The following is a 26,152-nucleotide window of genomic DNA, read 5'->3' on the forward strand; positions in this document are numbered from 1 at the left end:
AAGTTTATATTTTTAAAAAACCTAAAGTGATTGATGTATTCAAATTCCTGGATTATATAATCTTCAAGGAAAGATACAGACTTTTCCTCTATTCTGGAATAATGATGATGGTGGTCCTAGGGCTATCTATAGATGTCCAGGCCCGAGCAGTCTGTTTCACCGGTACAATCCCAGTTAAAATGCCAGTCTGAGGGGTTGTACAGGCCATGATCAGAGGGATCCTGGAGAGATCCCGCTGGTATGTGCACTGGGCCTTAAGGAGGCAGGCAAAGGTGCAATTTCTAAGTGATCATGTATCCTAGGGGACAAAATTTGTCCCAGAAAAATCATGAAGTAGGCAAACTCCCCTGGGCTTCAGTGCATTCTTTTCTAAAATTAAGAGATTAAGTTCTAAAAATGCAAGAACTCCAAGATGGCTTGGAGTTTTTTTATACACTGTATAGCTACCTTACAGGGCTGTTGTAAGGGTGCATACAAGGTGCTTGGTACAGGGCCTGACACATAGTAAGCCCTCCACGAAAGGGGTCAGTGATAATGATGCTGATGGTGATGATATTCTTGGTTGCCCAGTATTCCCCATCTATACCTTTCTTCCACCTGCAGTCACCTACTGCAATATCTTCCCTGTGCCACTTTAATATTTTTTTGTTGTTTTCTTTATTTGTTTTAAGGTGTACACTTTTATTGAACTGGTCTCATCAGGTTTTTTGTTTTTTTTTTAATTAAAATGTATTATACTCTTACTTACCTGAGCCACCCTTAATTATCATTATTATTATTATTATTATTTTTTTTTTTTAGAAAAACAGGGCCTTGCTCTGTTGCCCAGGCTGGACTACAGTGGTGTGATCAGGGATCACTGCAGCCTTGACCTAGGCTGATGCAGTCCTTCAGCCTCAGCCTCCTGAGTAGCTGGGACTACATGTGCGAGCCACCACGCCTGGCTAACTTTCTTTTTTAATTTTCTTTTCTTTTCTTTTCTTTTTTTTTGATGTACCACTTTAAAAACAAAGTCAAAAGAAACTACTGTAGACCTCAAACTGGTAGAGTCAATTTGAGACCCTTCCCTTGGAGACCAGAACCTGGTGTAACTTTCTCTTAACAGAGGTTAATAGCCAGTGGAGGTCAGGGTGGGAACTCACTGAATCCGCATCACACAGAATCAGGTACCTCTCACATTCACGAAAGTGAATTATTTTTAATCAGTTGTGCTGACAGTATGCCTCTTGCAAAAAGAACTAGCCCTAGAGGCCGGGCGCGGTGGCTCACGCCTGTAATCCCAGCACTTTGGGAGGCCGAGGTGCGCGGATCACGAGGTCAGCAGATCCAGACCTTTCTGGCTAACACGGTGAAACCCCATCTCTACTAAAAATACAAAAAAAAATTAGCCAGGCGTCGTGGCGGGAGCCTGTAGTCCCAGCTACTCGGGAGGCTGAGGCAGGAGAATGGCCTGAACCCGGGAGGCAGAGCTTGCAGTGAGCCAAGATCTCTCTACTGCACTCCAGTCTGGGCGACAGAGTGAGACTCAAGTCTCAAAAAAAAAAAAAAAAAAAAAAAAAAAAAAAAAAAAAAAAACTAGCCCTATATTCTTTCCTAGCTATCAAGATGGAAAACAACCACATCATTAATTCAGAGGGGGGGGTAAACCAAGTTAATCAGACTCCAAGACCCATACTAATTGCTGACCAAGTAATGCCACAATATTCCATGGCTAAGGATCTCCGACTTGTTCCAGTCCCTAAAAATCTGTTCCGCACAGTTAATATTTCACAAAACCAAAAGGGCTTAGTTGCAAGCACAAAGAGCTAGAAATCAGGAGACTTGTGGTTTCTATTGAGTTCTGACATTATCTGTCTAATAAGATAAATAAGTCACTTTTCTGTATCTCAGTCTCCACATTTGTGAAGTGAGGGAAGAGAAACATGTCCTAAAAACCAAGCAGGGGCTCTGGAAAGAAAAAGAGCTAAGAATGGTGGGTTTTTATTAAAAGTTACACAAGTTAATGGTTTTTGTCTCCATTTATCTGAAAGTGGGTTAAAAATAGCTTCCAAATAAAGCAAAAAGAATTTATTTAGACTAAACTGCACCGGAGAAGTAGAGGAATTAAGAGATACGACAAGCAAAGATGGGATGTTTCAGTGGAAGAATCTCAGGGAGTAAAAAGGCTATGCTGTAAAACCAGAACTTTTGTTAGCACTGCCTTTTTAAGATGAATTGGTCATAGTTAATGTATTGGATGGAAGAATTTTTAAACATCTGCCCCCAAAGTACGCTGCATCCAAAAAATATATATAACGAAACGAATTCTTACTCATTTGTGTTTATTCTTGGACTTATCCTGACATAATGGGGTTTTTAAAATTATAGACTCATACTGCGTTTATTCATCACCCCTGTCCTCTCATCCATAACTCAAATTTACTACCAGCAACACAAAATACAAAGATGTGTCCAGTTTCACTACAGCTCTTCGTGTTTACAAGTGTCGAGCGCTTGCTTTCGGAACGCCCTTCTGATTGGCCGAGCCAATGCCAGTGACATCAACCAACTTACTTTTGATTGGAAGGCTGGTTGCTGGGACTGTAGCGTTTGCAGGAAGTCACTTAACTGTTTGGGAGCTGGAAAACCGAAGCTGAAGTTCTCTTTTGCCATAGGAACGAGCGCAACTGACTAGGGAAGATGTGTCCCAGAGCTCCGCAAGCTGGAAAGTGAGCCAGGAGGCCCGGACCGACCACGAGACCGCGAGGCACTCCGAAAGTGTGCGGCTGCTCCTTCCCTGCCTCCCAGCTGTTACCCTTTTAAATGTCAGTGTTCGAGGCTGTAGGGGTAGCACGAGGCAGTGAAACGGAACAGTCGGATTGGCCGCACGCCTCAGTTCTAGACGCACCTCTCCACTGAAAGGCCGTTCTGACTGGCAGGGGGAGAAAGTAAACAGAGTTGAATCACCCTCCCCACTGGCCAATTGGAGGGGGTTTGGTTTGTGACGTGATGGGATTCTGCGAAATTGTTACTGAGCAAGAGAATGCCGGAACGGTGCGGACCGGCTGGAGCAGGGGCTCAGAAGCCGTCAGTGGACTCGGGAAAAAGTGTCTCTTAGACCTGGCGCTCGGCGGGGCCCTCGCCACCCGCGTCGGGGTGATCGGGTGAATGTCCTGGGGCTTTGGCTCGACGGAGAGGCAGCCGAGGGCGTGCACCTCTCTTGCAGTTTCCTCTCCCAGCGCCTCGGGGGCGTTTTCAGTCGAATAAACTTGCGACCGCCACGTGTGGCATCTTTCCAAGGGAGCCGGCTCAGAGGGGCCGGCGCGCCCGTCGGGGGATCGCGGCCCGCGCGGGGCAGGGGCGGCGGCTAGAGGCGGCGGCGCGGCGGAGCCCGGGGCCGTGGATGCTGCGTGCGGAGGCGCTGCCGGTTACGTAAAGATGAGGGGCTGAGGTCGCCTCGGCGCTCCTGCGAGTCGGAAGCGCCCCGCGCCTCCGCCCCCTTGGCCGCCGCGCCGTGCCGCGCCGCGCCGCGCCGCGCTCGTCGTCCGAGGCCAGGGCAGGGCGAGCCGAACCTCCGCAGCCACCGCCAAGTTTGGCCGCGCCGCCTGGGCTGCCGTCGCCCGCACCATGTCCGCGGCCGCCTACATGGACTTCGTGGCTGCCCAGTGTCTGGTTTCCATTTCGAACCGCGCTGCGGTGCCGGAGCATGGGGGCGCTCCGGACGCCGACCGGCTGCGACTACCTGAGCGCGAGGTGACCAAGGAGCACGGTGACCCGGGGGACACCTGGAAGGATTACTGCACGCTGGTCACCATCGCCAAGAGCTTGTTGGACCTGAACAAGTACCGACCCATCCAGACCCCCTCCGTGTGCAGCGACAGTCTGGAGAGTCCAGATGAGGATATGGGATCCGACAGCGACGTGACCACCGAATCTGGGTCGAGTCCTTCCCACAGCCCGGAGGAGAGACAGGATCCTGGCAGCGCGCCCAGCCCGCTCTCCCTCCTCCACCCTGGAGTGGCTGCGAAGGGGAAACACGCCTCCGAAAAGAGGCACAAGTGCCCCTACAGTGGCTGTGGGAAAGTCTATGGAAAATCCTCCCATCTCAAAGCCCATTACAGAGTGCATACAGGTTAGCGGCGTCGCCCTCTCCCCCGGAGCTCTGGGGTTAGTTAACCTTTGGCCAGGCAGTGTTCCTGGGCGTTCGGGACACTGCACTCGGTCGAAAGGGTGCAAACATGTTGGATAAGATGCGGTTTAACTCTTTAAATAATTTAAATGTGCATTGGCGGAAAGCTCACTCTCTCCTTAATTGTCCCCGGCCTTCGGGAGCCACGGAGAGCCTTAAACTGGCGGGCAGAGCGAGTGCGGTGCGTGGCTTCGCGGGGAGTGGTGTCCGCCCCTCCCCTGTCCCGCCCCGCCCCCGGGACTCCCGCACCCCGCGACAGTGGGGCCACCCCACCTGGGAAAGACGCTGGCAGCGGGGAAGTCAGATGGCGTATCTTTTATTTAATTCCCTTGTTGGGTTGCAGAGAAGTGGTTGAAACCGAGGGGGGACGCGGCGCACTTTACTTCGAGCCTTTTAGGGATGACTAAGGACTCATTTAGCTGGATGCCTGCTACTTTTCTGGGCTTGCCAAGGTGGTTTTAAATTTGGCCAGGAGTCCCCCGAGAGGTTTAAAATAACCCTGCTTCAGGCAGCAGAGGAGTTTGATCAAGTAATGGTGGTTAACTTCACTCATTAGCCTTCCTAATGAGCCAGATTTCAGAGCTGAGTTTTTTTTTTTTTTTTTTTTTTGGCCATGTGACTTAGGTCGCACCCTCCACCCCTGAATCAGGCGGTTTGCAGGGAGGTGTGGTCCTTGCCGGAGGTCAACCTTGGTAATGAATGTTGGGCGGTTCTGGAGGCCTCAGGGAATAGTTCCTCCCAGGGAGGATGAGAGGAAGGGCCGGACAAGAATGTGGCCAGAAAGACATCTATCTGCCTTTTAAAATGGGCGTTGGAGACTTGCAGGGACTTGGGTCATCCAGTTCTCTTGGTTGTGTTTAACATGCACGGTGAAAGTTGGAAAGCATTCACATTTGGATATGCTGTCTGACCATCTTCCGAACGCTTCTCTCACAAACGCTATTCAGACGAGGTAGCGGGGCTTGGTCCTCTCAGATAAGCCTTTTGCTTCTGTCCTGTGACACCGTGTTTGAGGGGGTATTGTTGGAGTTAGTTGGAAAAGTGTTGTCATTTTTTGGTGTAATACTTCCATACTTTTAAGATGAGTCTTGGGCCTGTGGTTTAAAAATGATACACGGAAAAAAAAAATGATACTTGATTGGGGTTTTTTGTTTTGTTTTGCTTTCCTTTTTAAAAGAAAGGTCACGTAACTGCTTCTCATTCCATTTCCTTTGGAAACTTCTTCTTGTGGAGGTGGCTGCTGGCACCGGAATCAGACTGAATTTCCTCCATGGTTAATGCAAAATCAGGTTCTGTTTGGGGTCATCATCTAGGTTGCCATAAAGCAGCACGTTTTAAGGTTTGTGTCTGTAAGGTTGCTGAAAGGCATGTGCCTGTGTTGGGGGATGTGACCTTTAGTGTGGCTCTGGGGGTGAAGTAGGGGTGTATTAACCGGAGGATGTTACTCACCAACAGCTGCTGGGCGGGCCTGGCTGTGTCAGCCATGTTCCCCGAGTTCGGTTGTTCCCATCGGCACCCACTGCCACCTTGAGCAAAGACATTTTCTCCTTCAGGGCGCTGCCCAGTCGTGCAGCCAGGGAGGCCTGCAGTGCCTCTGTGAGCTGCCAGAGTCTGTCCGACTCAGGAATAGGGTTTCCAGCGTTCTGGCCCATTCGGCTGAGTGATTTTTCTCAGGCATTTATAGAAATGGCTGCTTATGTGTGCGTGCATGCGTGCTGCTCCTTAATTCTCCATAAGGCAAGTCATTCGGCTCAGCTGTTTCAGGAGAACCTTTTTCCCAGTCAGGAGTGGAAAACGAAGTGAGATGTTCATTCAGCTTTAAGTGCTACAGTCCTTTGAACCTAGGGGATATGGTGATTGCAGGTGTCTATGTTTTGGGGATCTCTAATCTTAGTGCATGGTTGAACAAAACCTCAGCCTGGGTTAATATTGTCAGAAGTGTCTTCCTGCTAGAGAAGGTATGTGTTAAGGTTACTTTAAATAAGAGACTTGGAGGTCTTATGCATTTGGAAGTTTCAGATACAACTTCAATTTAAATTGACTTTAGGGTAGGGTAAGGAGCTTTCCTAATTTTCTTTCTGCTGGTGTTAAATCAAGAAGGTGGGCAGAGATGGCATTTGGAATGTCTGCATTCTGTGAAGATTTTAAGAGCTGAACTCCCTGCCACACCCCCTTGTTCAGTGCTGCTAACGTTCCTGTAAGAAACCCTCCAGCTTGCTCACTTCCTTATAGAGACACATACAGCTGCCACTTCCATAGACCACTTCTACACCAGCTTTAGAAGTTGAATCATTCAAACAGATTTTCTTCTAATTCAGTGCTGCTACTTCTGTAGTGTGCTGGGAGGAAAGACACAGTTGAAGCCAACTGAGCTGGGTTCTGATTTGTCCTATTGTGTTCTCGTTTGAGACCATAAGCAAGTTACTTTAATTCAGAGTTTGCAAACTGGAGGCTTCCTGCTGAATTTGCTTTGCAGATTTGTTTGGCTTGGCCAACACAGGGTTTATAAAAATTTAATTAGTTACCAACATCTAAAAATCAGAGGATTATGGCATGAGTCCAGATTTCTGACTTATCTGGAAAAATCAAAAGATCTGGCAAAACTGGGCCTGAATTCCAGCCTAGCAACAATTGGCTTGAACTGATCATGATATGGGGGCAGTACCTCGTATTTGAATAATTTACATGATGTCTTTTAGCCTTTAAGTTTGCAACCTCTGCTTTGTTTAAGCCTCACTTTCTTAATCCACAAGATAGGGCTACTGTCCTCAAGTCACAGGTTCTTGTGCAAAGATAACATCTATAAAGCACCTAGTAGGGTTCCACACACAGTAGCCCCTTGAGAAATGCTGGGTCCTGTAGTTTGTGTATAATATACAGAACTTCACCTCAAACATCAGGAAACACTGGATAAACTTGTTTTTTGTTGTTGTTGTTGTTTTCTTTTTGAGACGGAGTGTCGCCCTGTTGCCCAGGCTGGAGTGCAGCGGTGGGATCTTGGCTCACTGCAAGCTCCGCCTCCCGGGTTACGCCATTCTCCTGCCTCAGCCTCCTGAGTAGCTGGGACTACAGGCGCCCGCCACCACGCCCGGCTAATTTTTTTATATTTTTAATAGAGACGGGGTTTTACCGTGTTAGCCAGGAAGGTCTCGATCTCCTGATCTTGTGATCCGCCCGCCTCGGCCTCCCAAAGTGCTGGGATTATGGGCGTGAGCCACTACGCCCGGCAGATAAACTTATTTTTAAGCAGTATGTTAATTTACATTTTCAAATAGTGTGTTCAGTTTGTTTTTCTTCAACCAGACCAGATCTTTTCTGGTGCCATACCTCTAAAGTTTAAGCAGTGGATCCATTGTTAATCTAAAGAAAAAAAGATGCAACAAATATACTGTTTTTCCTGTTTCCAGACTTTTTGGACACTTTATGATGTATTTGTACTGTTTCAGATTAATTTTAGAACTATTGGAGTATTTTATGTGAAAATATATCAAGCATATTATTTGAAAATGTAATTAACATGAAGTTTATCCTAAATCTCCTGACTTTGTGCATACCCTTCACATAGAGTATGGGCAGATTTTGGGGGGTGGGTGGTAAAGGCAGTGTTATCGTTTGGAGAAGGAAACGACTACATTCTAATTCCAGCTCAGAAGTCATCAGAACAGGCTGATGTTGAATCATGCTGGGTTGATATCCGGATGATAGAAACCTTAGGCCTTGTTTCTATGCCAGGTGCCATCTTACTCTCTTTTTGGAGGGACTTAAGTCAGCTATCGCCAAGTGTTGACAATGGGTTGAGTTTGATAACACTGATTATAGGATTCTGAAGATGAGAAAACCCCAAATTCCAACATCACACCCGAGTTCTATGAAAAAATATTTTTGTGTATATATATTCCGTGTGTGTGTGTGTGTGTGTGTATATATATATAGTGCAAAAAGAGGCTCATATAAAAAACGAGGAGAGATGGGAGCTACAAAAGCCCCGAGTGGCGGCTTGTGCTTCTCCTTAGCCTCTTCGAACACATTCTTGGGATCCTTGGCATACTTGGTGTGAGGGACCTGGACAGCCTCTGTTAGTAGAAGTTGTCCTCCAATATGGAAAACAGATTTTTTTGGCCCCTCTAGGAATGTTCATCACTGGCCAACTCTAACTTAGGTGGGAATTTGCTTAAAGGCATGAGGTTGCCCTGAGCTTCTTGCACTCTTCTCCCTTAATTACTGTAAAAGGCTTTGGAGTCAACTGTTTGGTCAAGGAGAGTCTGATGTCATCAGAGGTATGAGGAAAAACTCACCTTCATTGCCTGGGAGGTGGGGACTTAGAGACAGGACAAGGCTTTGCCCTAGACTAGGGAGCCTTAGCTTGCTTGGCCGCCCATTAAGTAGGCCCTGCCCAGCCCTTACCGCCATTTCTTCTCTTGGTTAGTAGAATGGAAGCCCTGTGCCTGGATCCTTAGGGACACATTATCTCTACCCCATTTTTCTTTCCAGAGGGCTCCCCAAAGTGATGTGGAATGGCATTTCATAACCCAACTTGCTTCATCCAACATAGATTTACAACTAGGCCTGAGTGGGGCTTGCACAGGTAACCGTTTCTCTACCCTTTTCCCATAATTGACCCCTCCATTACTGATTCTCCTGCCTCAGCCTCCAGAGTAACTGGGATTATGGGTGTGTGCCACCACACCCGACTAATTTTTTGCATTTTTAGTAGAGACAGGGTTTCACCATGTTGGCCAGGCTAGTCTCGAACTCCTGACTTCAAGTGATCTGCTCACCTCGGCCTCCCAAAGTTCTGGGCTTACAGGCGTGAGCCACTGTGCCTGGCCTCCCCCATTACATTTTAATTCCACAGATACACTTGAGCTGTTTATGGACTATGCCCCTTTCTGAAAGCGACAAATCGTTGTAATAGCTAAGACTTTTTTCACCTGTCACAGAACAAATTTTTGCCCCCTGGGAGATGATACTGCCCCACCCCACTCAGCAATAGAAGTGATATCAAGTATCCTGTTAGGTAAGAATAACAAGCTATGCAAAAGGCTGCATACACATAGCTTCTAGCTATAGAAGATGGGTTTCTAAGGCTGCAAGGGTTTGCTATAGGGTTTGCTTCTGGGTTTTAGACAAGAGGCTAAAACTCCCTTGAATCAAGTGAAAGATGCCCAGACTATTCTTCAGCCCGAGCTTTCTGCAGAAATCTGACCCTGGGGCTGTAGGCTGTCAGGACCCTACAGTTCTTATTGCTAGTGGCAAGGTAGGAGCCACCAGTTGCCTTTCTTCCCTCATTTCCTGCGTGTCCTGTGTCATCCTCCATCTATCTGCCCTAGCAAAAACAAAGTCAGGGAGCCTCTGAGAATCTTCTGCTGGCAAGATTACTGTTTCACAATAGAAAACACAAGTGGGGTCAGATTACAGAGTACGCACACTGTTTCCCTTGATTTTCCTCTCACATCTTCTGTGGGTGGTAAGAAGAGAGAGGGCAAGGATATAAGTGGGTTCCTGCGTGAGAGAGGGAGATACCAGAGTAAATACAGTGCCGCTTGAATGGTGACACCCCATTACCTTCAGACACAAAGATGTAAGCTGAGGGAAATGAATTCTTGGATTCTGAACATGAGGGTCAGATTTACATTCCTGTCTCAATTGTTGACGCTTATCCCAAGGACTAGTCATTCTGCAACATCTGTGGGAAATTCCCAGATTGAACTTCCCAGGGAGAAACATCATATGACATATTGGGAAAATGACTGACAATGGTTTTCCTTAATAAGTTCATTGAGAAGAAAAGTGGGCGGATGATTTCCCGGTCTTCACTCTTTCAGAAGCCCCTAAAACAATCTGACATGCTCTAGTTGGAGCCTGCTTTCTACCCCATCAGTTTGATTTCTGAATGCCTTATGATCATTACCATTCTTCATTAAAAAAAAAAAAAAAGCTTTGTCGCATTTGTTAGTCTTGACTTCCAAATCCTCCGTGTTCTTTTTTTTTTTTTTTTTTTTTCTCTCTCTCTCTCTCTTTCCCCTTGGCTGTTCTCAGGCTTGGAGAAAAAGCTTGTAGCATGCCATTCCTTCCTCCACTGCTAGAATCCTCCCCCACATCCGACCCTCCCACCTTTTCCTAATGTTTCTCCAGCAAGCCCAGCGCCCACTGAAGAGCGTAAATTAGTGCCTAGTAATTGGTACAAAGGCACTTTCTGTTTCTATGCAACACACGCAGAAAGGAGGGGCAAAAGGAAGACGAAGAAAAAAACCCCACAGATGGTTAAAAAGGGAAAGAAGTGAGATCCTCTTTCAGTGGTCTTTGAGCAATCCTGGCTCTCTCTCTCCGCCCCACTTTTTGTTGGAAGTTAGTCACAGGCCTAGGCTTAACTCAGAGCACTTGGTGGCAGCAGTTGTTAGTATCAAAAGAATAGCACTTGGAGGTTGGAAGTGACCTTGGGAGGTCATCACATCCATCATTTTGTCTTTAAGAAAGCACATCCCCACCCTCTCTCAGAGAGATGGGGATTATTCTCTTGAAACGTTTTGGGGGGACTTGGAGGGCTTCGAAGCACACTACCAGGGTTCAAAGGCCACCTCTCTGCCTTGACTAGCATGGGAGTGGTCATACTGTGTAATCTCCCAGAGCCTCACCAGCTCATGAGGGTACTAGACAGTTGGAAGCATTTGTCAGCAGAACATGCTAAAGCCCCTAGCTTCAAGCTTGGCTCTGTGGGTGCCTAGGAATTTGTCCTTCCTTTTGAATTCTTTGCAGTACTTTCATTTGAATTCTTTTCCCCCCTTGCTCTCCTGGGACTTCAGTCTATGGTTAACATTTTTCTTTTTCACCTTAAAGAGCTGCTTCATGGAATTAACCAAGTGAAAGGGCAGAGGTGGAGTTAGGTGGGGTGGCCTATGCCCTTTTTATGGGAGCAGCACTCTCTGAAACAGTCCAAGGCAGAGCTGCTGAGAGGTTTCCTACCACTGCCTACCTGGAATCCTCCTGAAACTTTAATACCTTTTTGATGCATTAAGGCCACGAGTAAACATTTGTTTTATCCCAGCCTCAAGCAGTCCCCTCAGCAAATAATAGGACTAACATTATTATTCATAAGAATGTGATCCCCACTGAAGGAGTGAGATGCACCCAATTTTTTTTTTTTTAAATACGTGGTACCTTCCCAGGGCATTCATTGCTGTGTGTGTCCAAAGCCTTTTTGATGGTGTGCCCGAAGGCTTCTCTTTTAATCTCAGTTTCTAGTGTGGCATAATTGACTTCAGAATCCTGAGATGAGAATTGAAGAATCTGGATCTGAAATCTAAAGGTTCTAGAGCTGAGAGAACCAGTTTGCTCACGATCTAAGCCAGAGCTGCTGCTACTGGGCCTTTGAATTTGTTTATTTTTTTAATGAAACTGAGAATGATCACAAATTTGAACAGGAAAAAGGAATCTAGGAGAATTTGAACAGGAGAAAGACCAATCCTTAACTGGCCAGATTGAGTCTTTTTAAAAAGTGGGGACATTTATTTAAATAAGAGACGGGAGCTTAAGCCATACAAAATTAATGACAAGGATTTGAAATGCAGTCCGTGGTGTTATGTCTTCAATGAAGTTTGAACATTTTTCCAAGCTGAGCCTCCGTCGTTATGGAAGGGAGTGCCTCCCAAAGGGCCTGACTTGAACCAAAGTGGGAACCAGTAGAATAGGCAAGGGACAAAAACACCAAAGTCTCTCTTTGGACATTTTAGAACTGGGAGCAAAGTTACAGATCATCTTGGCCCAAAGAAATAGAGGGAGAAGAAAAGGTTTCACCATCTCTCTCTTCCAGAGAGCTAGCTGTGATAAGACAGGCAGTTAGAAAGGAAGAGTAAGGCCTGACCCATTTCATATTGAACAACCAAGACTGAGGAACTGGAATGTGAGGGGCCTTTACCTTCAGTACAGAGACAGTAGACAGAGTCGTCAGAGCACAGGCCTTCGGGTGCCTTAGACATGGGTTTTTGAATCCTGTCTTCACCATTCTATTTATGACAACTCACGCTCCACTTACCTTCTCTGAGCCTCAGGTTTCTCATCTGTAAAATGGAGCTCAGTAATTACATATTTATGAAGTTGTTATGAGGCTTAATTCAGACGAGGTGTTTAAATCATTTAGCACACTATTATAATTAAAAATAAAGAATTTATATGAGTGTCCAGGAAACCCTTGATTCCTAGAATTTTTGTTTAGAATTCCAGATTAGTCCAGCACTGCCTCATTCACTTAAATTATTTATTATTATTATTATTATCATTATTATTATTATTATTTTGAGACTGAGTCTCACTCTGTCACCGAGGCTGGAGTGCAGTGGCATGAAGGATCTTGGCTCACTGCAGCCTCTGCACCCTCCCCCTACTTCCCCCTGCCCCCTACTCAAGCAATCCTCCCACCTCAGCCTCCCAAGTAACTGGGACCACAGATGCACACCACCACGCCCAGCCTATTTTTGTATGCTTTGTAGAGACTGGGTTTCACTATGTTGTCCAGGCTGGTCTCAAACTTCTGAGCTCAAGCCATTTGCCCACCTCAGCCTCCCAAAGTGTTAGGATTATAGGTGTGACCCACTGCACCTGGCCATCTCATTCACTTAAATTATTTATTGAGTGACTTACCTGCAAAAAGCTATGTAAAATGCTGGTACCAGGCACCTTGGATTTTGTGACTAATAGTGATGATAATGATAATATCTAACATTTATTATATGTCTGGTTCCAAGCTAAATGGTTTACATGCATTGTCACATTTAAACTCAACAGCAATCCTGTGAGATAGAAAGGTGCTATTCTTCTCATTTAATAGGAGGAACCAGACTGGGAGTTGGTTAACCTAGTTCAAGGTTACACTGGAATTTTCCTAGTCTGTCTCTAGGTGGGTGGAGTTGGGCATGAGTGCTTGCTGATCTGGACCCCTTGGGTTTCCGCCAGTGGGAAGAGACCCTGTGTTTTACGTGGTTCTCTTGGGTTTGGTCCCAGAGCCACCAGTCTTCAGCTGTCTACTCTTTTGTTGTTCTAACTCTGGCTCGTGGTTGGTTTTCACGAACCTCAGTTAGGAGTGTCAGCAGAAATCTTGGACTCTGACCACACCTACTCTGTATTTTCCATAGTTATCCAGAAGCTGCTTCCTTCCTGTTGAAAAATACCTGGTTGTGGGCCCGAAGCTGTATTAGTCAGGACAACAGAATCCAAACAGGGACTGGCTTAATACAAAAAAAATGAAACTTTATTGGTTCAGGTTACAAACACATCTAGGGGTAGCTCTCGTTTTGGTGTCTGTGGCTACAGGCACTCAGTGTCTGCCTCTCTATGGCTCCGTTTTGCTGCCTTTTGCTATGGCCTCATTCGTGGGGTTGGCAGGGCTGTCTCCAAATAGTGGCGAGATGGCTGCCCACAGTTCCAGACTCATATCCTGCCACTTAAGCCCCAAGGAGAGACAGTTTTCCATTCGCAATGATTCCAGCAAAAGTTCCAGGCTTTAAGCTCTATGACTAGTTCAGATTGTGTGCCCCATCCCTGAAATGAATCACTATGGCATGACTGGGTCACATCCAATCTCTGGGTCTGGAGGTGTGGGGTCACCCTCCCTGGAATTACATGTACCCAGAATGGGGAAGGAGTTGTTGCCAAAAGGAAATTTAATGTGTTAGTTATTCGTCAAAAGGGAACAAATGCCAGACAGGCAAAACCCACACCTATTCACTCCATCGTCCCATTTAGTTATTTATTTATTTCTATTTGTATTTTTTTGGGACAAAATCTCGCCCTGCTGTCCAGGCTGGAGTGCGGCAGCACGATCTCGGCTCGCTGCAACTTCCACCTCACGGGTTTAAGCCATTCTGGTGCCTCAGCCTCCCGAATAGCTGGGATTACAACCACATACCACCATGCCAGGCTAATTTTTGTATTTTTAGTAGAGATGGGGTTTCACCAGGTTGGCCAGGCTTGTCTTGAACTCCTGACCTCAGGTGATCCACCCCCCTCAGCCTCCCAAAGTGCTGGAATTACCCGTGTGAGCCGCCATGCCTGGCTATCATCCCATTTAGAACTACCAATAGGATTTTCCAAAGAACAGAGTTTGACAAAATGAGAGGCAAACAGTGTGATAATTTTTTTTTCTATATATTTTTCTTTCTTTTGATGGGAAAGAGCTCTGAACTATCTCTGGAGTTCAGCCTGAAAGACAGATAGGCCATAAGTGAAGGTACAGAAGGGTCTTTGCAGAAGATAGATGGTTTTGACAGGTATTACATATGCTTAGGCAAACACCCACTGGCCCTCCTGAGTGGATGTTCTAGAAGCCGATACCAAAAGCCTCACATGGAACAAGTATAACAGCAGCAGGGTGAACTTCAAAGCCTTTGACTTAGTTTTAATTCCAGCCTGTCCATTTTAATGTCCAGAGAAACAAATCATGTTTACAGGAACATTTATTACCCTATGTGCTAATAGATAAAAGCCTAGTCTGTACAAAGACGAGCTGTTTATATGGCAGTTCCCATTGAGGTTCGGAAATGTATTCAGTGTGCACAGTGCCCAAGAAAAACACTGTAATAAATCATAAGAGGCAAAAAGTCGAGCTTAAAAACAACTTAACAAAAACGCATAAAAGTGACTTAACTCCCTGTGCTACCGTAATTCTACAGTAGTTTTGTACCATTACCATTTTAATGAAAATAAGCAGAATGACAACCAAGCAGCTGGCTTTCTCCTGTATTGCAATCCATAGTCATGGCCAGCCCCAAAATGCTTGTTCACTGAGCATTATCGCACTGAAGTGGGGGTTCCCAGTGTGAAAAACACAGGCTATTTTCTCTAACCTGAGGCATTTCTTTTTCTTTTTTTTCCTAATTGATTTTATTTATTTATTTAATTTTTTTAATTTTTTTTTTTTTTTTGAGACCCGGAGTCTCACTCTGTCGCCCAGGCTAGGGTGCAGTGGCCAGATCTCAGCTCACTGCAAGCACCGCCTCCTGGGTTTACGCCATTCTCCTGCCTCAGCCGGGACTACAGGTGCCCGCCACCTCGCCCGGCTAGTTTTTTGTATTTTTTAGTAGAGACGGGGTTTCACCATGTTAGCCAGGATGGTCTCGATCTCCTGACCTCGTGATCCGCCCGTCTCGGCCTCCCAAAGTGCTGGGATTATAGGCTTGAGCCACCGCGCCTGGCCTTTTTTTTTTTTTTTTGAGACAGTCTCACTCTGTTGCCCAGGCTGGAGTGCTGTGGCATGATCTCGCTCACTGCAACCTCCGCCTCCCAGATTCAAGCGATTCTCCTGCCTCAGCCTCCTGAGTAGCTGGGACTACAGGCACGTGCCACTACATCCAGCTAATTTTTGTATTTTTAGTAGAGACGGGTTTTACTATGTTGGCCAGGCTGGTCTCGAACTCCTGGCCTCATGTGATCCACCCACCTTGCCCTCCCAAAGTGCTGGGATTACAGGCGTGAGCCACTGCAGCCAGACTAATTTTTTTTTTTTTTTTTTTTTTTTTTGGTAACGGAGTCTTGCTCTGTTGCCCTGACTAGAGTGCAGTGGTGCAATCTCTGCTCACTGCAACCTCCGCCTCCCGGGTTCACATGATTCTCCTACCTCAGCCTCCCAAGTAGCTGGGATTACAGGTGCCAGCCACCACACCCAGCTAATTTTTGTATTTTTAGTAGAGACAGGGTTTCATCATGTTGGCCAGGCTGGTCTCGAACTTCTGACCTTAAGTGATTTGCCCGCCTCGGCCTTCCAAAGTGCTGGGATTACAGGTGTGAGCCACAGCACCTAGCTAATTTTTGTATTTATAGTAGAGACGGGGTTTCACCATGTTGGCCAGGCTGGATTTCTTGAGACAGGGTCTCGCTCTGTTGCCCAGGCTGGAGTACAGTGGCACAATCATAGCTCATTGCATCCTTAAGCTCCTTGGCTCAAGTGATCTCTCACCTAGGTCTCCTGAATAGCTGGGACCACAAGCACGCACCATCATGCCCAGCTAATTAAAAAAAAAAAAGTTTTTATTTTTCTTTTAGAGATGAGATTTTGCTATATTGCTCAGGCTGGTCTCGAACTCCTGGCCTCAAGTGATCCTCCTGCCCCAGTCTCCCAAACTGTTGAGATTACAGGCCTACACCCAGCCTAACCAAGGCATTTCTTCTCAAAGCCCTGCTTGCTCCTAATTTTCAAAACATGCCCAAAGGCATACATGCCTTTAAAACAACTTAACAAAAATGCATAAAAGTGACTTATGCCTTTGGGCATGTTTTGAAGGGAATACATGCCCAAAGAGGGGACTGTGTTCCTTTTCTGAGATCTCCGGGGGAGGGTTGAGTGGGGGCTGTTTTGTGAAGGGTGGACAGCTCCGACCTGCAGTTCTTTATGGTCTTTGGTGCCAAACACCAAGCCATGTGACTTAGTGGCTCACTTCATCCCAGGAGTAGAAGGGTTAAAAGCTTGAAAAGCTGCTGGTGGCCCATGTGGCAGGTCTGAGTAGGATTTATGGTCACTGCAGCCATACTGTGGTGTGGGGTTACATACCATACAGTGTGCATACAGTGTGCAGAGGTTGAGCCCAGAGGGAAAAAGCTGGATGAAACACTTGTTGGAGTGGCATCACTTTTCACCATGAGTCCTTATGAATGCCACAGCCCAGCAGGTAGAGTAGATGTTGACTAATCAGGCATCGGTCTCTCCATTTCTGCTGCTGGGGGACAATCATTTTCTTGGCAATTCAGGGTCTCAGTTACTTCTGTATTAAATTATATTCTCTTTTGGCTAAATGTTTGCAAAATCAGGTTCTCTCTGTCTGATTTGGGGTCCCTTGCCTTTCCTTCCCCTGTTTCAGCTGCATGGGAGAGCCATCCATGTTGCATGCTGTCCTTTGGCCTTGTGATGATGTCCACTGAGATGTCTGTCATGCACTTGCCTGTGTCCCCATCCTCACAGGCTGACATCAGTGGCTCTAGGTGTTAGATCCTTGCACTGTGACCCAGTCCTCTTGTAGATTTCTCCAACAGCACAGTTTTGGGCTCAGGAACTCCGTCCTTTTCCCCACCCTGCGCTTAGAAAGGTGCACGCACTGAGACCCCTCTCAGCTGTAGCTCCCCAACTCGTCAGGTGTCACGGCCTGTGCAGGGCTTCCAAGAGGGCCTTATTTGCATAAGACACCTCTGTGTCTCTAATACAGTCCTACCAGCTCTTTCTCTTTTTCTTTTTCTGCCCCTCATGTCTTAGTTGGAAGATCTGGCAAATTGAGAGTTTTTCAAGCTCACGGACTTTTTTTTTTTTAAACCAGAAAATAAACACCAACTTTATTAATATAATAGCAACAGAAAGAGTTTACAATTTCTCAAAAGGAAAATGACATGACACCAGCACAAGTGTTAAATGAGTTTTCTAAATGCTACTTTGAAAATTAAAGCTCAGTGGCAACTTATTTATTCTAAACTATGTCTGACCACCCCCCTCCCCCGAGGCAACGCATATGGAAGGAAGGGCCTGGAAGGCAGAGAATTAGAAAAAAAGGCACTGTGAAAGGTCAGTCTCTGTGCTTTTAGTTTGAGTCTGGGCTCTTCTTTCACATCTAATCCCATTTTGTGCATAAAACTGAAGGAGCAATTTGAAACCTGGTTTTAATTTGGTCACACACTGTTGTGCGGGGCGTCCTTGGGCACGTCATCTGCCCTCTGAGTTGGCTTCATCTAAAACATGACAGGTTTGAATTCCCTGGTGATAAAAATCATCAAAAATGCAAAGATTCCAAGAATCTGTTCTTGGGATAGCTTTGCCATTAGGCATTTATATCTTGTTCAATATTTAATGCCTAGGTGGATATTTATTATCTATCTTTCCCACAATTAGCTGGACAGAGGCAGCAGAGTCTGGGATGGTGGGAATTACCTAGTCTGGGCCAGGATCTGGTCTTTGAAGGGCTAGCTGTGTGGTTGTGGGGAGGTTGCATCATCTCTCTGGGCCTTTGGAGGATCACTAAGATTTCATCCACCTCTAAATTCTGTGACTCTGACTTATATGGTCTTTTATCACACTACACCACCAGGCAGATCTTCATTGTATTAAAAATGTATGTTTAGGGTCCGCATTTTGCCTCTGCACTATTTTTAGTTTTCAGGCAGGGCCATATAACTGAGACTTCAAGACCGCTCTTGGCCAGGTGCAGTGGCTCATGCCTGTAATCCCAGCACTTTGGAAGGCCGAGGCAGGAGGATTACTTGAGCCCAGGAGTTTGAGACCAGCCTGGACTACATAGTGAGACCCCTGTCTATACAAAAAATAAGCAAAATTAGCTGGGTGTGGTGGCATGCACCTGTGGTCCAGCTACTTGGGAGGCCGAGGTGGGAGGATCACTGGAGCCTGGGAGGTTGAGGCTGCAGTGAGCTGAGATCATGTCACTGGGTGATGGAGCAAGACCTTGCCTCACAGGAAAAAAAAAAAAATGTGTAACTTTTACTGAATCAAGAACCTAAAGAGTCAAGAATCTGTTGTCAGCCGGGCACGGTGGCTCATGCTTGTAATCTCAGCACTTTGGGAGGCCAAGGCAGGAGGATCACCTGAGGTCAGGAGTTCAAGACCAGCCTGGCCAGCATGGTGAAACCCGGTCTCTAATAAAAATACAAAAATTAGCTGGGCATGGTGGCAGGTGCCTGTAATCCCAGCTACTTGGGAGGCTGAGACACAAGAATTGCTTGAACCTGGGAGGCGGAGGTTGCAGTGAGCCGAGATCACACCACTGCACTCCAGCCTGGGTGACAGAGCAAGACTCCATCTCAAAAAAAAAAAAAAAAAAAAATTCTGTTGTCTGCTGTCTTTTGTTTGAGGTCTGCTGGGACCGCATGTGCTATCTCACAGATAGCTGAGTTGGGAACGTGTGAATGATATTTGGATAGGCTTGCTTCTTAGACTCCAGCATGCTTAAATGAGGAAGTGCTGCGTACAGATGTCACAGACACACCCACTTACCATTTCAGAACCTAAAGCATAGGACAAGTTGCTTTCTACAGATAAACACAGAGATCCAGAAGTAAAATCTCACACCTAAGCCCTACACTGTCTCTGTTGTATCAACAAATAAAATATAAACGGAAGCCAAATCACAAAAAGGATTCAGTGAGAGGTCAGAAGCAAATGGTAGTAATATGATGGGATGGCATTCAGGCAAGATTATTCTTACAAAGCCTATCCAACATTTTTATTCATTCAAAACATCTATATGCAAAGCAATATTTCTGCTAAACAGGAGACTTTTGAATGAATGATTTTTGAGTTCAGTGTTCATTGAAATGATGTATGCAGAAAAATGTGGACTCGTCTGTACCCAGGAACGGCCTGCACACCTCTTCTGGAATGTGTATTGGTGGTTCTGCACATGAGGGTAATGGAGAATGGGAAAAAAGCAACTGTTCATGTTTCATACCTGCATGTTGACATTGCTTTTTGGTGGGGAAGGAAGCCAGATGGTGATGGACAATGGGGTGCTTGAGGCCTAGGGTCAGGGCAGGTCTGTGTGGATGCATGCCCCACCAGCCTGGCCCATGAAAAAATGCTTAGACTCAAATCTTTGCACTTCTTCACGATCTGACTCCTCATCTGCTTTCTAACAAGGCTGCTCCTTTGTTGGGCAACCCTACTGTTGCTGTTTGTGCATTTCCACCTCTGAAGGAAGGTTCCTGTCCGTTCTTATAAGAGGGCCATGTCCCTTTCACATATGGAAAAAGTAGAAGAGGTGGAAATAGAGGAGTGAGAAAACAGATATAGTATATTCAGGAAGTTTCTGACTTTCTCCTTTTTTTTTTTTTTTTGAGTCTGCGTCTCACTCTGTCACCCAGGCTGGAGTGCAATGGCACGATCTCAGCTCACTGCAACCTCCACCTCCTGGGTTCAAGCGATTCTCCTGCCTCAGCCTCCCGAGTAGCTGGGATGACAGGCGTGTGCCACCACGCCTGGCTAATTTTTTGTATTTTTAGTAGAGACGGGGTTTCGCCATGTTGGCCAGGATGGTCTCAACCTCCTCACCTCAAGTGATCCACCTGCCTTGGCCTCCCAAAGTGCTGGATTACAGGCGTGAGCCACCACACTGGGCCAGAAAGTTTCTGACTTTCTGACAATAAATTTGAGAAGAAGACAAAATGACTCTTCTCCTCTCTTTGGTCATGGATCAATTACTGAAGTGTCCAGTAATTTCTCAATAGAAAATAAATCACCCCCTGCCCTCCACTTCCGTGCCCATGGAATATATTCCTTTACAAATTTTTAAGAGATGAGGTCTCACTAGGTTGCCTATGCTGGTCTTGAACCCTGGGCCCCAAGCAGTCCTCCCTCCTCAGCCTTCCAAAGTGCTAGGATTACAGGTATAAACCACCATGCCTGGCCTGGAATATATTCTTGATCAAGCCATCTGTGGAACGGTTTAAACTCAGATGTACCACTGTTTTCAGTAAGACTTTTAAAAAATATTAAAATAACTTTTTCCGACCTTTTCTCATAAGAGAAATTTATACTCACTGTTTAAAAAATCAGAAAACATAGGGAAAAATTACAAAAGGAAGTATAAGTTATTCTTTATCTCCTCACTGGAGGTAGATAGTAACTGTTCGAATTTTGTATATATTCTTTTTACTTAAAAAACTTTTTTTAAATTTTAAGTTGTAGTAGAGATGGGGTCTTACTGTGTTGCCCAAGCTGGTCTTGAACTCCTGACCTCAAATAGTCCTCCTGCCTCAGCCTCCCAAAGTGTTAGGATTACAGGCGTGAACCACCTCACTCAGCCCACATTTTGAGGGACAACAGGATTTTTTTTCTCCATATATATTCACACACTTATGCAGCTGATCATACATCATTCTTCTCAGTTAGTAGTGTAGGGCTAACATCTTCCCATTTCATGATATAACAGTCTGGTACCTTTTTCACAGGTACATATTAGTCCCCTGTAAGGACATACTGTATGTATTAAACCAGCCCTTTATTGTTGAGCATTTAAGTTGTTACTACCTTTTAGCTCTCATGAGCAATGCTGGTATCCCTTTTCGTGTCTCTATCTAACTATTATCAAATTAATTGCCAAAAATAATCTGCAGGAGAATATTGCCAGATGGCCCTGCATTAATTATAAATCCCACCAGTGTGGTACAGGGCCTGTTTCCTCATGCCTCCACCAGTGGTTGGTGTGAACAGATTTTTTAACGTTTTCACTGACCTCACAGATATCTTGCTGGTGTCTTCATTGGCATGTTTTGATTACTTGTGAGATTGAATATATTTTCATATTTATTTCTTGGTCATTAGTATTTTATTTATTTATTTGTTTGTTTGTTTGTTTATTTATTTATTTAGAGGCAAGGTCTGGCTCTGTCACCGAGACTGGAGTGCAGTGACATGATCTCAGCTCACTGCAATCTCTGTCTCACAGAGATCAAGTGATCCTCCCACCTCAGCCTCCTGAGTAGCTGGGACTGTAGGTGTGCACCACAAAGCCTGGATAATATTTGCATTTTTAGTAGAGATGAGGTTTCGCCGTGTTACCCAGGCTGGTCTCAAACTCCTGGGCTCAAGCAGTCTGCCCGCCTCGACCTCCCAAAGTGCTGAGATTACAGGCATGAGCCACCACGCCCGGCCAGTATTTCTTATTTTATAAATTATTTATTTGCATCCTTGCCCACTTTTATTAAGTTGGGCTATTCTTTTTGATTTGCAAGTCTTTTCTGTGTTACAGATTTTAACCTTTTGTCATATGCTACAATTTCTTTTATTCATTTATTATTTTGATTCTTAAATTTTTCTACCTATATATATTTTTAACATTTTTACGTATTCAGAACTATCCTTCAAGTAGGATTTTGCTTTTGGTTTCATGTTTAGAAAGTCTCTCTTCATTCCAGGATTCTAAAAATATTCACCTATATTTTATCGTTATGGCTTTATTTTTTACATTTACATTTATAACCCATTTGGAAATCATTTGAGTGAAAAGTATGAGGTAGGGATTAAGATTTTTTTTTTTCTTTTACCTGATGTCTAAGCCACTTACTGAATTAAACATTTTTTGTTTCACTGATTTGAAATACCCCATTTACCATTTACAGAATCCCTATAGATTCTTAGGGTTATTTTCAGACCCTACTCTGTTCCACTGATTTGTCTTTTCCTGTGCTGCTATCTCACTATCTTAATTATTACAGCTTTAATAATACATTTTAATAACTACTGTTGCAAGTGCTCAGTTATTATTTGTTCTTCTGCAAAATTTTCTTGGCAAGTTGGGCATGTTTATTCCTCCAAATGAACTTCAGAAATAATTTTGTCAAGTTCTAGAAAAAGAAATTCTTATGGTGTGTGTTAATTTCATAGATGAATTTGTACAGAATTGCCGTATTCACACCATTGAGCCTTACCATTCAGAGGCACGGGGAGCATTTCATTTGTTCATTTTCTTTTACATCAAGGCTTTTGCATTTCTTCACCAAGGTCCTGAACTTTTATTGTTAGGCTTATTCTGACTGGTTACGGCTAGCATGTAAGAAAACTAGTGCTCTTTTGTATAGTTACACCTGTGAATGCACTTTTAATTTAGATTAGATTTTTCAGTTATCTTGAATTTTTTTCAAAGAGAAAGTTATGTCAACTGCAAATAATTCTTATTTTATAAGCCCCCTTCTTCTCAATTTAATTCTTATTTTATCCAATTGCACTCATTAGTATTTCCTGGAAAATGTTAAATTATAGCAATGGGAGTGGGTGTCCATTTATGCTTTGGGCTAGACTTTAGTAGTAATACTACCTTTATTTTACTGTTGACCTTGCTGAGGAAAGGTTCCAGAGCTGATCTTTTATCCTGCTGAGGAATTATTTTATTTTCCTGAAAGCTTTTATTAGGGATGGTTGTTCAATTTTATCACATACTATTTTGTACATGATAAGAGTGTGTATATGATACTGTGTGTGTGTGTGTGTGTGTGTATGAGCTATTAAATGGAATATCAGTATGATTTAATAACATCAAGTTATCCTTTTGAAAATTACATTTCTTTTGTAGAGTTGGGGTCTTACTCTGTTGTCCAGGTTGGTCTTGATCTCCTGGGCTCAAGCAGTCCTCCCATCTCAACCTTCCAAAGTGCTGGGATTGCAGGTGTGAGCCACACAACCAACCCAAATGATTCTTTTATCTATGGAATCCTAGTGCTGTTTTTGCAATCAGAAATACTCTTTTTTTTTGAGACAGGGTCTCACTCTCACCCAGGCTGGAGTGCAGTGGCACAATCACAGCTCACTGCAGCCTCAACATTTGGGCTCCAGCGATCTTCCCGCCTCAGCCTCCCAAGTAGCTGGGACCACAGGCAAGCACCACTACGCCTGGCTAATTTTTTGTATTTTTGGTAGAGAAGGGGTTTCACCACATTGCCCAGGCTGGTCTTGAACTTCTGTGTTCAAGTGATCCATCTTGAGCAGCTGAGCGTTATTTTTCTTCCAAAAGAAGACTTGATTTTGTACATCTGCAGGAAACCTTAATGCTTAATTGGCACTTTTTGAGTTCTCTTCTGAAAAGGAGGCCTAAATCCCTTAGATTTGTCTTTTACCAGATTGGTTTACTTTTGCTAGATGCAATGGAAGCTTTCGATTTTGTATTTTTGACCTTCCTGCCTCCATTCAAGTTAGACCCATCCCTGTACTTGGGTGGGGCAGGGAAGATGAGAAGAACCAGGTAGGAAACAGACGACATTCAGATGGTAGGCCTCCCTGACCCCAGGCAGGACTTCAGTGGCAGCCTGGACAGCTCAGGGAGCCTGGGGAGGGTTGCCTGTGTCCAGTGAGCAAGCCTGGCACTTGCCAAGGGCCCAGCCTCTGTCTTCTCTATGGAGATCTCACCTCCATTCATTTCAGGACTGCCCACAAAAAAAATAGGCTTCGTTTGGCATCATCAACTAATCAGCAGTTGAGGAGGCTCCCTCTCAAAAGCAGCAAGTGTCCTTTTGTGCTCAGTAGGCAAGCACAAAGCCAGGGGCCCCAGTCCGCTGCTCTCGCACCCTCCGTAGGCCCAGGAGAATTCTGGAGGCCTGATCTGTCTCTGCAAAGAAAGTCTTTTACACATTGTGCGCGGTGTTCATTAGCTTTTTTGATCACATTTATTTTATACTCTGAACTGAGTCAGTCAGCGAGAGGTGCTTAGCTTGTTACTGAAAGGGGTGGGGAGTGGTATATAAATAATGAGAACCCAGAGAAACTTGTGGTGTTAACAGCTGTCCTCCAGTAAAGCGGAGTTTATTGTGTCACTGCCTCTGGGTGTGTTTTCCTGTGAAGGCCAGAAATAATGCAGTGGTACAAGTCTGTTGGGTACTTTTTTCCCTTTTCCCAGGAGGATGGTAACTCTCTCATTAATACTAAAGGCAGGTTTAAAGATTCTCTAATTGATAATTGCATTGCTGTGTGGTTTGTTCGGCATGAAGGCTGACCATTCTCCTTTAGACCTTAGCACTGAGCCTCAAGGAGAGGGCCTGACTTGGTTTCCCCCAGGCTGCCAGCTGAAGGTCAAGTCGCCGTCTCTCTAGGCCAGTCCTCTCCCCCTCTGCAGATCATCTCTGGTCCCATTCAGCCTTAATTCTGTTCTTGTCTACCTGTGACTTCCCTATTCCATGCTATCTTAAGTGCAAAACATCTATCATTTTCTAAATAATGCCTTATTATATGACTGTCATTAACTTATATGCCGGGATGTTAGATTAAACATCACGGCCTGTTAGATCTAAACTCTCCACTGTGTTAAAAAGGTGGGAGATTTTTCAAAGGGCTGCAAATTGTAGGTCCCTCAGCAGAATCCAGCCTGCATACACACCACTGGGTGGCACCATAATTTATAATGTTGAACTTGAATGCCTCTAAGTAGGGGAAGCACCCTTCAGCCCACCATGGAATCCATTACAATCTATGATTGAATGCACCTGCTCCCACCCTGCCCCTGACCTTTTTTTAATGTGTCTGGCTCCTGAAGACATTTGCATTTACAAATTCTGGTGTATGCCAGTTAGAAGTTCAAGTCCTCTGTTATTTATTTATTTGTTTATTTATTTATTTATTTATTTGAGACAGGGTCTCACCCTGTTGCCCAGACTGGAGTGCAGTGGCGTGATCTTGGCTCACCACAACCTCCGCCCCTCGGGTTCAAGCGATTCTCATGCCTCAACCCCAGTAGCTGGGATTACAGGTGTGCAACACCATGCCTGGCTTCAAGTCTTTTGATTGAGATCAGGAATCAACTAACTTTTCGCAAAAGGGCCCGATAGTAAATATTTTCAGTTTTGCAGGTTGTACAGTCTCTGTGGGCAACTGCTCAACACTGCTATTTTGAAAATGCAGCTGTAGATAATACTTAAACCAATGAGCATGGCTGTTTCCAATAAAACTATATGCAGACAAGGAAATTTTAATTTCATATAATTTTCTCCTGTCATGAAATATTCCTTTATTTTTTTTCAACCACTTGGTAAAAACCGAATATAAGAATCGTATAACTTTTCTTAGCTCATAGCAGGCCAGTTTTGGCCAGTGGGATGTGGATTGCTAGCCCCTGATTTAGATCACTGACCAAAAAGTTTTTGAAGGTTTTCCAAAGGATGCCAGATAAATCAAAATGATCCCGGGCCTTTTATACTAGCAACTCACTTCCAAGCAGATCTTTTTTAAATGCGTGAAAAACGGTAAACTTGAATTATACAAATTACATGAGCCTAACAAAGGCTTCTATTGGCTCTAGATTTTCTTGGGGCTCTGTGGGTGTCCCTCTCTGCTCTCTGTGAAACACTTCAGGGATAAGGATGCTAGGTCAATGACAGCACTTGGATTAGAAGCAATGAGAACCATGACAAAATGACAGCTCCAAGGGGCAGTCAAGAGAGTATCACTGTCGGCTAGATCGAAAGTGAATTCAGTGGGAACAGACCCTGATTACACTTGAAATATATGTAAGTCACAAGCAT

The 26,152-nt window shown here is 44.9% G+C and overlaps 1 protein-coding gene across 1 annotated transcript in view; it reads left to right on the forward strand.

The window, feature by feature from the left end:
• The first annotated feature begins 2,309 nt into the window (after window positions 1-2,309).
• The window catches only part of KLF9 (Kruppel like factor 9), a 30,481-nt gene continuing 6,638 nt past the window's right edge, over window positions 2,310-26,152 (forward strand). Inside the window, exon 1 of the mRNA XM_003911794.5 lies at window positions 2,310-4,111. Within this exon, the coding sequence (XP_003911843.1) occupies window positions 3,607-4,111 (505 nt within the window). The 5' untranslated portion in view covers window positions 2,310-3,606. The remainder of the gene's footprint in view (window positions 4,112-26,152) is intronic.

Source organism: Papio anubis, chromosome 13 (genome assembly GCF_008728515.1).
Source record: "Papio anubis isolate 15944 chromosome 13, Panubis1.0, whole genome shotgun sequence".
Classification (NCBI taxonomy): Eukaryota; Metazoa; Chordata; class Mammalia; order Primates; family Cercopithecidae; genus Papio; species Papio anubis.